General features: G+C 42.0%; 1 protein-coding gene across 6 annotated transcripts in view; it reads right to left on the bottom strand.

Moving 5' to 3' along the window:
- Window positions 1-13,565, bottom strand: part of LOC147111092 (ERC protein 2) — an 885,067-nt gene that overhangs the window by 158,196 nt on the left and 713,306 nt on the right. For all 6 annotated transcript variants that reach the window (XM_086001631.1, XM_086001634.1, XM_086001633.1 and 3 more), the window contains one exon: window positions 5,362-5,509. In XM_086001631.1, the coding sequence (XP_085857757.1) occupies window positions 5,362-5,509 (148 nt within the window). The remainder of the gene's footprint in view (window positions 1-5,361; window positions 5,510-13,565) is intronic.

The following is a 13,565-nucleotide window of genomic DNA, read 5'->3' as shown; positions in this document are numbered from 1 at the left end:
GGGTCAAAGTGTCTGGAAGCCAAGTTTCTGTCAAAGCTATGATGTCAATGCAATCATCCACAATAAGATCATGGGTGGTAAAGGTCTTGTTCGCAAGTGAATGACATTCTAGAGGGAAATGCGGAGAGGGGTGGCGATTGTTGATCTGCTAGCAGAGTCTAAGGGGTCAGTGATGGAAAGGGTGACTGCTCTGGATGGGAAGATTGGCGACAAGGATGGGCAATTGTTGCTCGTAATGAGGCAGAGACAAGTGCCTCGATGGACCCTTTACATGATGCTGAGAGACACACACAGAGGGTAGCTGTGGGTTTATCCAAGAGGGATTCAAGTCTGGGATGGCGCAGAATGTAGGAAAGCGGAGGAATAGTGAAAGGTTGGGGTAGGGATTGGGGTGGGTGGGGGGGGGGGGGGGGGGAGTGTAGAAGGGAAAGTACCTGAGAGGGGGGCAAATGAAAGTGGCATGACTGGGGACAGGAAGGGGAGGAGACAGGAGAGAAAGACCCAAGAGGGGTAAAGAGAAGAGGAAAAAAAAGGGAAGATAGAAGTAATGGGCTCGGGTCCGAAGTTGCAGCCAAAATGCGCATGCGAATGGACACAGCAAATTCAAGTTACATAGGCATGGCAAAGATTAGAATAGATATGTCCTGGCTGTAAACAGAAAATAGGAAGGAGACAGTAAGAATGAGGAACTTAAAGAAATTAGTATTAGAAAAGAAATAGTACTGGAGGAATTAATTGGACTAAAAGTTGACAAATCCCCTGAACCTGATGGCCTACATTGTAGGGTTTTAAAAGAGGTGGCTGCAGAGATAGTGGATGCATTGGTTTTGATCTTCCAGAATTCCCTAGATTCTAGAACAGTCCCCGTGGATTGGAAGGTAGCAAACGTAACCCCGCTATTCAATAACGGGGAGAAAGAGAAAACAGGGAACTATAGGCCAGTTAGCCTGACATCACTAGTAGGGAAAATGCTAGAATATGTTATTAGGGATATGGTAACAGGGCACTTAGAAAATCATAATATGATTGGGCAGAGTCAACACGTACTTATTAAAGGGAAATCGTGTTTGACAAATCTATTTGCGTTTTTTGATGGTGTAACTAGTAGGGTAGATAAGAAGGAACCAGTGGATGTAGTGTATTTGGATTTTCAAAAAGCATTCATTAAGGTGCCACACAAGAGGTTATTACACAAAATTAGGGCTCATGGGATTGGGGGTAATATATTAGCATGGATTGAGAATTGGTTAACGGACAGAAAACAGAGTAGGAATAAATGGGTCATTTTCAGGTTGGCAGGCTGTAACTAGTGGTGTACTACAAGGATCAGTGCTTGGGCCTCAGCTATTCAGAATCTACATCAATGACTTAGATGAGGGGATCGAGTGTAATATATCCAAGTTTACTGATGATACAAAGTTAGGTGGGAAAGTAAGCTATATGAGGAGAACACAAAGAGGCTGCAAAGGGATATAGACAGGCTAAGTGAGTGGGCAATAACATGGCAGATGGAATATAATGCGGAGAAGTGTGAAGTTATCCACTTTGGTAGGAAAAATAGAAAAGCAGAATATTTTTCAAATGGTGAGTGACTGAAATGTTGGGATTCACAGGGACCTGGGTGTCCTTGTACATGAATCACTGAAAGTTAACATTCAGGTACAGCAAGCAATTAGGAAAGCAAATGGTATGTTGGCCTTTATTACAAAGTGATTGGAGTACAAGAGTAAAGAAGTCATACTGCAATTATATAGGCCTTGGTGAGACCACACCTGGTGTACTGTGTAGTTTTGGTCTCCTTACCTAAGAAAGGATATTTAGAGGGAGTACAATTAAGGTTCACTAGACTGATTCCTGGGATTGTGGGAGATTGTCCTATGGGGAGAGATTGAGTAGACTAGGCCAATATCCCTAGAGTTTAAAAGAATGAGAGGTGATTTCATTGAAACATATAAAATTCTTAAGGGGCTTGACAGGGTAGATGCTGGAAGAATGTTTCCCCTCGCTGGGGAGTCTAGAACTAGGGGTCACAGTCTCAGAATAAGGGGTCGGCCATATAAGACTGAGATGAAGAGAAATTTCTACACTCAAAGCATTTTCTGCCCCAGAGAGCTGTGGATGCTCAGTCGTTGAGTATATTCAATACAGAGATCGATAGATTTTTGGATACTAAGGGAATCAAGGGATATGGGGATAGTGCGAGAAGGTGGAGTTGAGGTAGAACATCAGCTGTGATCTTATTGAATGGCGGAGCAGACTCGAAGGGCCGAATGGCCTACTCCTGCTCCTATTTCTTATGTTCTTATGTTCAAGTCTGAGATTCTGTGGTGGGATGAAGTTGACGTAGATAGGATTGAGTCAGCTTGGAGCACCGACAAACTAATGTCCAGACTCGGAGATATTTCTGGAGGGTGAGAGAGTCCAGGAGCTGTTTGAGCAGCAGAGTATCAGTGGGCTGACTGCTGAAGATTTCCCATGGGAAATGGAGAGCCGAGGAAGCATGGAATATCGACCAGGAGCCAGCATAAGTTAATCCAGGGGTCCAGCGGGGTGTCTAGTGGCTTTGGTGATTAGTAGTGCACACAAGCGGATCCAGTATGCCAGCGAAAGGATGAATGGAGTCAGCGGCAATGCGAAGTAGGCAGCAAAGCAAAGGTAACTTGGCAGCAATGAAGCAGAAGCCAAATCAGAATGGGAGCCGGCAGAAACTGATCAGAGTTAGCTCAGTGTAGAGTGAAACATTTTCAACAGGAAGGTCTTCACTGAGGTACTCTACACGAATGCAAGAGCAAAAACCCTTGTGCAGATGAACCGTTCTACGATCCCTCACTCTTAAACCCGTCAGCTTCTATTAGTTTCGGTTGATTGCTCCAAGCAAATCCATTCTGTTGCATGCAGGAGTGCACTTCACTAGTCAGAGTCAAGGGGACCAATTTTATTGATATTACTTACAAAGAAACAGCAGTATAGTGCTACAGATACTAGGTACAAGATAAAAACATTAGCAGCATATAGTGACAAGACTGGGTGTGTATTCTCAATATCTGGGTATTTACCATCATATCCATGCTTACAATCTGGGTTCTGATTGGATGGCTAGTCTTTTGTGATTTTTATCGTTGTTCTTTATCAGGTTTCCATGGGATGTGAAAATGTTTCACCAGAACTCTGAGGGTAATTTTCAGGATCCCCTCAACTTTTTACAAAATCTCCACCTTGCTTCGCAAGGGAAGCATTGAGCAAGTAATGCCACACGTTTTAAATCAATGAGAAAAACTGCAGAAAGCAAGAAAAAAAGGCATTCCACATCAAATTGGCAAAGCCGGATTTTATTGCCAAGGCAGTTCTAACTGGCATTTCCCATGAGTTGTTACATTCTTCACCCACAGCAGAGATGTGCTCAACAAGGTGCAAAAAATCTTGCTTGCCTGTGAAACACCGACAAAAAAAAAATCACCGCTAATCTTATCTTTGTAAATTAAATCCTGCTGATTATTAAAAACAAGGTTAAGCATGCTAGCACAAATAGGAAATAGATTCGGAAAGTAAGATTTGATCTATAGAGCCAAATGGTCATCACAAGCAGTGAACATTAAAGCTGAACTTCAGTGTCATGGGATTTTGTCTTGCCTCTGGTTAATGTGCAAAGAGGCAGCATTAGAGACTGGGACATCAAAACCAGGAATGCACAGTAATGACTGGGTTGATGCTGCTGGGACTTCACAGGATACCAGCAGCATCACTGCCAATTCTACGAATCCTAGTTAAATTGCAGAAAGCATGTAGTGTACTGCCAGGTGGAGATTCTCGATAAACTTTTGATCTCTTGGAATGCGGAGTGGTAGAAAAACCTGAGATTGAAGCCGCCTACACTAGGGAATATAGGCTAAACACAAACTGTATGGTGCTAAGCTTGTTCTGACTAGGGCGCACCTAAAACATGAACCCACCTTTCTCCTTCAAATACTGAGACCTATGCATTTGCAGAATTTTCTCTTTTTATTCCTGACAATTGCTGAACTTTTACCCCCATTATACTATCTGGGGTGCAGCTTTACACCACTATCTTCGTAAAAGCTGCACCAAAAGAGCACAAACCTGAGCCCATTCAGAATTAAAAGTCAATATTGTATTTCACATTGTTCCAAGTTTCACTAAGTGGGACCCATTACATAATACAGTTAGTGTTCAAAATGTGAATAAATAAATGCTCTGCAACTTTGCATGAATAAATATATGCTCTGCAACTTTGCATGAATAAATAAACGCTCTGCAACTTTGCAAGAATAAAGTTAAGTGATTTTGAAATCCCTACAGCAGCCAAGAGTCACCCAGAATGGAAAGACCCTGCACATGTGGAGGGCTGCTGCTTCTAGTGCCAGCAGCTAGTATACCCGGGCTGTCTACAGAGGATCTACTTTGTTGGAATCAGAGCGTAATTGAAAAACTAGCGTGGTATAATTGAAAAACTAGCGTGGCAAATATAACGACAACATTAAACAAGTCAAACCTCTGCACATGCAAATTACTTTCATGTTTGGTGCACATCTTGGTATATTAATTTTGTTTAAAAAGATTGGAATTGACTGTTTATAATTTATTATGCTTACCCTTTGAGGGCTGCAACAACATCTGATAATAATACAAGGTTACACTTTTCCAAAGCACACTACTGTTTCTGTATTTTTTAATATTTTGTTCTGTAATCATCAGCACTATCTTCACACAATGATATACAAATCCAGTTATTTGAATTAAAACATGCTAGCTTCTCAGCGAGTTCCAAATATTTGAATCCTCAACTTGAGTTAAAACAAACTGCAAAAAGTACAGGGCAACAATTAAAATTTTGGTCCAAAATGAAACTTTTACAGTATAGTTAATAGTACCTGCATTAACAAACTTTTCTAAATGAAAGAAAGGGAAGTGTTCCTGGATCATTAATTTGTCTCACTTATATCTGACAGGTTCTTTGAAGGTTTTTGGCAAACCTGCATGATCTGAAGAACCTGTATGAATGGTACTTTTTTTTTTTTACAGTGAAGGAATTTAAAATGTAATCTTGTAAAAATTAGTAGAGCTTTTTTTTTAGCAGGACAGAGGTTTTTTTTTGCTGTTACTTTATAGTTCTTTCTCATTTCGACAAGACCATCAAGGTATCATTAGTACATATTAATGTATACTTGGGTAACTGTCTATATATTTTAGGCATTCCGTTTATGTTTTATTTTCCAAATTTAATTGTTATGACTTACAGAATCTACTAAAGGACAATTGGCCATAAAATTATAGAATTAAAAGATGTATTTTTTGTTCTCCTGTAGAATAGTTTAGCACAACACCAAACACAATGGAACTTGCCTGCTGTTTCAGCTGTTGCACTAGTCGGTCCTTCTCACGTTTAAGAGCTATCACTTCATCTTGTGTCTTTTTCTTTTTAGAGGCAGACAATTCTAATAAGGCGATGTTTGCGTCCTTCTCACTGATGGCTGCCAGAAGTGCTTCTTGCCTGCAACGAAAAGAAAAATCACAGTCTGGTCAAGGGATCATCATAATTATCTGACAGTGGCAATGAGGAGCCACCATATGAAATTTTACTTCATGTTTATAAATTTCACATGCTTGAACAGAAAATTCCTATTACTATTCATATTTCTTCAAATATATTCATTTTTGGAGCTGGGGACAATAATCTATCTGCAGATTTCATGATTATTGTCTCCAAATACATAGCAATACTCTGTCCACTCTGTACCAACAAGGGGCTTCAGCCACAAACTCAGACCAACTCCTGTTGCACCAGTGTGGCATTTTCTTCCATAGCAATTGCATTAGCCTAGTCAATGCCAACTTAAATGTAGTGTTGTGCTGTAGGCCCATGTCCACTAGAATTTAGTAGACATGGGCTATGGCACAAAACTGCAACTAATTTGGCACTGACAGTCCGAAGGACGTTGCTGTGGGAAATGGTAAAAATGCCACATTGGTGCAGTAGGAGGTGCTCCTTTGAGTTTGAGGCTGAAGCATCTTGTTGAAGCAGCGTGGAGGGAATATTGTAGAGCATAGCTAAATGCAGAACATGACCTGGGAGTGCTTGATGTGGACACTGGGTGCCTGAAATCAATTCCCCAGCACTGACATTCCTCATCCCTCACCTTGATGAATACAATTTATTTTTAAAAGACACAAAATACATTTGCTTTGAGGAACCATTTTCTATTAAATTAGATACATTTTTCTGGCCTTTTAATTCAAATTTTCTCCAAGGTACCGGAGTGATTAGTATTAGCCACATATCACAATACTTCGATTAAAAAAAAGTAAAAACAAATTATTTTCCAACAACCACAGTATTTTTCTTATTGTATTTCTACATTAGTACATGTCTGCTCTCTGTGCAAAGGAGCATGTTAGCTGTTTCAACTTTAAACCAAGAGCAGAGTAACCACTACTGAATCAGAAAGATCAAATTTCATTGAATAATTTACCCTGTACAGATTGCTGCACTACACTGAAGAATAGACTTTTTCCTTGAAAGGTTATGCATTCAAAACAGTTGGGCATCCTTCCAGTGGCCAGCAGATAATATGACTGTGGGGTGCTTCATCATTTTCTTTTCGAAAACAAAATCTAGAATAAGGAATTGGTCTACTTCATGCACTTCTCATTAAGACATTAAAGCTTTGTTGGGGCCTACAGTGACCTTTTATTAACTGTTAAAATCAAATCTAATTGACGCCGTCTTAAACGGTTTCTAGTCTAAATAAAGCACACGGCTTATTCAAAACCCTTCCCACATATTTTGCCACTATTACTGGGAACTTAAATAAAAGCACGAAGTTAAGTCCATATGATTGCTTTGTTTGCAATTATATAAGGTCTTGGTGGGACCACACCTGGAGTACTGTGTACAGTTTTGGTCTCCTTAGCTAAGGAAGGATATAACTGCCTTAGAGAGAGTACAACAAAGGTTCAATGCACTCGATTCTTAGGATGAGGGGATTGTCCTATGAGGAGAGATTGAGTAGACTAGGCCTACATTACCTAGAGTTTAGAAGAATGAGAGGTGATCTCATTGAAATATATAAAATTCTTAAGGGGCTTGACAGGGTAGATGCTGGGAGGATGTCTCCCCTGGCTGGGGAGTCTAGAACCAGGGGTCATAGTCTCAGAATAAGAGGTTGGCCATTTAGGACTGAGATGAGGAGAAATGTCTTCACTCAAAGGGCTGTGAATCTTAGGAATTCTCTACTCCAGAGAGCTGTGGATGCTCAGTCATTGAGTATATTCAAGACAGAGATCGACAGATTTTTGGATATTAAGGGAATCAAGGGATATGGGGTTCCGGCGGGAAGGTGGTGTTGAGGCAGAAGATCAGCCATGGTAGTCTTATTGAATGGCAGTGCAGGCTCGAAGGGGCGAATGGCATACGCCTATTTCTTCGTTGCCATATAGGGTTTTCAAGAGTCAGTTAAAAATAATCTATAGGATTACAAAGAGGATATGGTCCCTTGGTTCACCGAGTCTACAGTACATTTAAACATCAGAGGACAGGCACTAGTTTTGTTTATTACAGTATATGTGGCTGGGGTCTATCTGTCTGTATTCTACAAGTACTCTTAAAAACGTGAAAAACATCCATTTGCTGTTGGCCATCCAAGCAAACTTCAGCTAATACGAACACAAATCGGAAAACAACAGCTGCACAACACATTTGGTGCATGCCATCTTCATCTGAAATGCCTCTTCAATTAAAAATACAAGCCATCCAGAATTTCTTCCTTAAAAATAAAGGCCATTTTTCACATTTTAATCCATACTGTAACTTTGAAAATAAACAACATTACTCTTCTGGAATTCAGCACCACGTTTTTTTGGTGCAATTATCTGAAGAAAACATCTGGACTTGGCTAGTATATTCAATTAACTATGTCTAGCACAGAATCCTGGCTCTGATTCTGTGCCTAATCGCAACATTAATCATTTCATTCAACTGCCTCAACTTAATATTGCTCTGTCTCCCAATCCTTTCATTCTTAGTTTACTCAAAAAGAGCGAACCAGAATAAACAAGCAACTTGAGAGGAGTGGAATATAAATCCACAAAATAATGTCTAGGGTTACAGAATATGTACTTAGCTTAAGATGGCTATAAAACAGAAAAGGTATACTCATGCAAAGCACAATTCTTGGGACAGCTGGCAAATGATAGGGAAAGGATTTTAAATTTAATAGGGAAACCTAATACCACACGAAAAATAGATAAGGCGACACACTACCAAAGGGCAAAAATCCACAAAATGGAGCTGCTGAATACTGATAAAAAGGAGTACAGTGTATTATTTTATCAAGCTCTAGCCTAAACAGCTGTCAAAGGAATAGTTCTTAAACAAATATGGGCAAAAATGGAAGACGGTGTGCGGAGCACCATCAACTTCTAACAAATGTCAAAACTGCAGCGTTAACAGCTGTCAAAAATAATGAAAAAGGGAGGCTGAAGCGAACTGAAGGAATTTAGTTACCACTGACTATGGGCAAGGGATTTCAAAGTATCAAATATAAGCAGGAAATTACCATAGTTGGCAAATGGTAAGAAAGTTTGTGAAAACATTTGAAGATGGCACAAGTCAAAATAATTTAATACATCTCAAAAATGTTGCAATGCCATCAACATTTAAAGAAAAAACTTTATCACCAATTTTTCTCTCCTTTTCTGAAAGCAATGTTTCCTTATAGTTCCACAAATAAGCTAGCCGCTGGCACTTCACCCAAGTCGCCATTGTTCATGTGTGAGCTTTCGCAGCGAGTGTCAGCAAGCTATTCAACCATTTGGGAGGCATCATAGCCACGCCCACTTCTCTTCACATCCAATGTCCACTCAGGGCACTTCCAGCAGAGTTGCTAGAAACATTCAGCGAGAATCCTGGTTAATTTTTCCCCTTCCTAACCCCAAAGGCACTGAAGCCAATTATTGTGCCTCTAATGAAGTCATGGCTGAGAGCTGCCAACTCAACACAGACCAGAGATCGAACTTGGGGCCTTTCTGGGTTGTACAGCTCAGCTATTCACTATAAAGCTGACTAATCCACCAGGGTAGCCACCAACAATATGTAGTCTAGAACCCGTAACTCACGTTTAGTGAAGCTCTTTGCTCTGGAAGAGATGCTGCAGTAAAATTATTTTTAATAGATTTACTGGGGGCGAAACAAACAAAATGGGACAAATATTTCACAATGAGACCTAATCTAGTTCACAGAGTGATCTACTTATATCCTAAATTAAGGCTTTGATGTACAAAAAGGACCAGCCACATTTAAATACTCAGGGCCTGTACCACATTCTTAGGTTTAAGAGTGGTTTGAAAAGAATGACAACTCCTAATAAGAGCAATCTGTGTTTGAGGGGAAAAACAGTCCAGGCACACTACACAAGACAGTGTTATATCCTGAAAAAAATAGTTCTTCGACTACATCACTGAAACTGGCTTGTGTAAAAAAAAATTGGAGTGCTGTTTATTAAAATCATATGTAAGACATATGAAAGGGAAACAATAGACATTTAATCGGCATATAATAGTAATGAAACAGAGAAAAAAAATCAAAGTACTAAATAAATGGCATGAAGGCATGCATTTAAATCAATGGAATTCCATCTATTCTGGTATTTTACAAGTAAAATATGTTAGAGTGTCCATTTATTTTACTGTATTGAGTTCACCAATATGTATCAGATAGAAGTCTTGCTAAATATTACAACAGTAATTCGTAGCCAGAGAATCACCTGCAATGGCTTCTCATCACGCTCCAGCATCGTTACCTCTGGGGTCCTTCAAGTATCTATCCTTGGCCCCCTCCTATTTCTCATCTACATGCTGCCCCTTGGTGGCATCAACCGAAAACACAACATCAGTTTCCACATGTACGCTGATTACACCCAGCTCTACCTCGCCACCACCTCTCTCGACCCCTCCATGGTCTCTAAATTGTCAGATTGCTTGTCCAACATCCAGTACTGGATGAGCAGAAATTTTCTCCAATTTAATATTGGGAAGACCGAAGCCATTGTCTTTGGTCCCCGCCACAAACTCCGTTCCCTAGCCAGTGACTCCATCCCTCTCCCTAGCATTTCTCTGAGGCTGAACCACACTGTTCGCAACCATGGTGTTATATTTGACCCTGAAATGAGCTTCTGACCACATATCTGCGGCATAACTAAGACTGCCTATTTCCACCTCTGGAACATAGCCTGCCTCCGCCCCTGCCTCAGCTCATCTATGCCTTTCTTACCTCTAGATTCGTCTATTCCAATGCACTCCTGGCTGGCCTCCCACATTCTACCCTATGTAAACTTGAGGTCATACAAAACTCTGCTGCCCGTGTCCTAACACGCACCAAGTCCCGTTCACTCATCACCCCTGTGCTCGCTGACCTACATTGGGTCCCATTAAGCAACGCCTCGATTTCAAAATTCTCATCCTTGTTTTCAAATTACTCCATGGCCTCGCCCCTCCCTATCGCTGTAACCTCCTCCAGCCCCACAACAACCCAACCCCGACCCCCGAGATATCTGTGCTCCTCTAATTCTGCCCTCTTGAGCATCCCTGATTATAATCGCTCAACCATTGGTGGCCGTGCCTTCAGTTGCCTAAGCCCTAAGCTCGAATTCCCTCCCTAAGCATCTCTGCCTCTCTACCTCTTTTCCCTCCTTTAAAGACGCTCCTTAAAACCTACCTCTTTGACCAAACTTTTGGTCATCTGCCCTAATTTCTCTTTATAGAAACATAGAAGGTAGGAGCAGGAGCAGGCCATTCAGCCCCTCGCGCCTGCTCTGCCATTCTATGCGATCATGGCTGATCATCCAAATTCAGTACCCGGTCCCTGCTTTCTCCCCATACCCCTTGATCCCTTTAGCCTTAAGAAATATATCCAACTCCTTCTTGAATATATTTAATGAATTGGCCTCCACTGCCTTCTGTGGTAGAGAATTTCACAGGTTCACCACTCTCTGGGTGAAGAAATTCCTCCTCATTTCTGTCCTAAATGGCCTACCCCTTATCCTTAGACTGTGACCCCTGGTTCTGGACTCCCTGACCATCGGGAACATTCTTCCTGCATCTAGTCTGTCCAGTCCTGTCAGAATTTTATAAGTTTCAATGAGATCTCCTCTCATTCTTCTAAACTCCAGCGAGTACAAGCCCAATCGACCCAATCTCTCCTCATACGTCATTCCTGCCATCCCAGGTATCAGCCTGGTGAATCTTCGCTGAACTCCTTCCATGGCAAGAACATCCTTCCTCAGATAAGGTGACCAAAACTGCACACAATACTCAAGATGTGGTCTCACGAAGGCCCTGTATAACTGCAGCAAGACATCCTTGTTCCTGTACTCAAACCCTCTCGCTACGAAGGCCAACATACCATTTGCCTTCTTAACCGCCTGCTGCACCTGCATGCTTACCTTCAGCGACTGGTGCACAAGGACACCCAGGTCTCGTTGCACTTCCCCTTCTCCCAATCTATTGCCATTCAGATAATAATCTGCCTTCCTGTTTTTGCTACCAAAGTGGATAACCTCACATTTATCCACGTTATATTGCATCTGCCATGCTTCTGCCCAATCACCCAACATGTCCAAATCATCCTGGAGTTTCTCGACATCCTCCTCACAGCACACACGCCCACCCAGCTTTGTGTCGTCTGCAAATTTGGAGATATTACATCTAGCTCCCTTGTCTAGATCATTAATATATATTGTGAATAGTTGGGGTCCAAGGACCGATCCCTGCGGTACCCCACTAGTCACTGCCTGCCACTCGGAAAAAGACCCGTTTATTCCAACTCTGCTTTCTGTCTGCCAACCAGTTCTCTACCCAAGTCAGTACCTTGCCCCCAATCCCATGTGCCTTAACTTTACACGCTAATCTCTTATGTGGGACCTTATCGAAAGCCTTCTGAAAGTCCAAATACACCACATCCACTGGTTCTCCCTTATCTATTTTACCAGTTACATCCTCAAAAAATTCCAGTAGATTAGTCAAGCACGATTTACCCTTTGTGGCTCAGTGTCAAATATTTGTCTTATAACACTCCTGTGCAGTGCCTTGGGACATTTTACCACTTTAAAGGTGCTATATAAATACAAGTTGTTGTTGTTGTAATTATCAGGTCTTGCAGCATATTTTTTAACAGCAGTTTGGAGATAAAGGCCTAGAAATTCAGTGGGCTGCGCCACCCGTTAGCACCCAAAGAGGGCACTGTTGTGTCCGTGTATAATAAGACACAGACTGCAGGAGAACGGTACAACAGCTGTTTACTCAACGTGGTTCACACTGGAACTGGTCTGTACAGATTACTACTCAGTGCTATATACAGGTGTGGTCACTGCCGGTACTGCAGTATACATGAGCTGTAAAAGATAATTCCCCCCTTAAAGGTATATACATTACAATTCCTCCCCTTTTAGATTAACAGTACCATAACACTCATTTAACAATTAAATATCAAACTAATTACAATTAACACTTTTAACATGCAACATTAGCTGAAAATAGTCTATTTATATATTCAGTCTTTGGGGAGGCTTCCTGATCCTTTCTGGATAGCGCCTTTCCCGAGTGTCTTGCACTTGGTGCGGAGGCGGTTCTGGTCCCCTGTCGTCGGTTGGTTCATCAGCTTCCGATGCTACTGTTTCTGGGGTAGATGCGACCTGTACGTCGGGTTTATCACCAGGTACATATGGGCGAGGCATGGGGTTGACTCGTTGCTGTGACTCTAGGATCTGGTCAGCATGGCATCTCACAATGCTCTCCCCAACCTCCACTGTGTACATTAGTGGGCCCTGCCGTGTGCATATCGTTCCTGGCTGCCATTTTTCTGTTCGGTAGTCGCGGGCCAAGCCTGGTTGCCCTACATTGAAGCTCCTTGTTGGCTTCTCATGGATGTGCTGGAATTGCTTACTCTCAACATCTCTTCGTACGTTTGGTCTGAGCAAATCCAGGCGAGATCTTAACCTTTGGTTAAAGAACATCATGGCTGGGGCCTGGTTGGTGACTGCATGTATCGCATTCCGGTAGGCGAACAGGAAATTGTCCACCTTGTGCTGCAGCGGAATGTTGTCATTGTACATAGCCTTTATTGCCTTCTTAAAGGTTTGTACGAACCTCTCAGCCAATCCATTTGTGGCTGGATGATACGGGGCGGATGCGTAATGCCTTACCCCATTCTTTTTCAAGAACCTCCGGAACTCTTCGGACACAAACTGTGGTCCGTTGTCGGAGCAAATCTGTTCTGGCAAGCCATTCCTGGCAAAAATGGTCCGTAGGACTGCAATAGTTTTCTCCGTGGTGGTGGAGGACATTTTGATGATCTCAGGCCATTTCGAGTGCGCATCCACGGCTATTAAAAACATTGAGTCCATGAATGGACCAGCAAAATCAATATGCACCCGTTGCCATGGAGACGAGGGCCACTCCCATGGGTGTAGAGGGGCCTGTGGTGGTGCATTTTGGACTTTCTGGCATCCTGAGCAGCTCTTGGTCAGGTCCTCGATTTGTTTATCGATTCCCGG

This window comes from Somniosus microcephalus, chromosome 11 (genome assembly GCF_052327205.1).
Source record: "Somniosus microcephalus isolate GS21.2 chromosome 11, FLI_Smic_1.0, whole genome shotgun sequence".
Lineage (NCBI taxonomy): Eukaryota > Metazoa > Chordata > Chondrichthyes > Squaliformes > Somniosidae > Somniosus > Somniosus microcephalus.
This window is presented reverse-complemented; position numbering and strand designations above follow the sequence as displayed.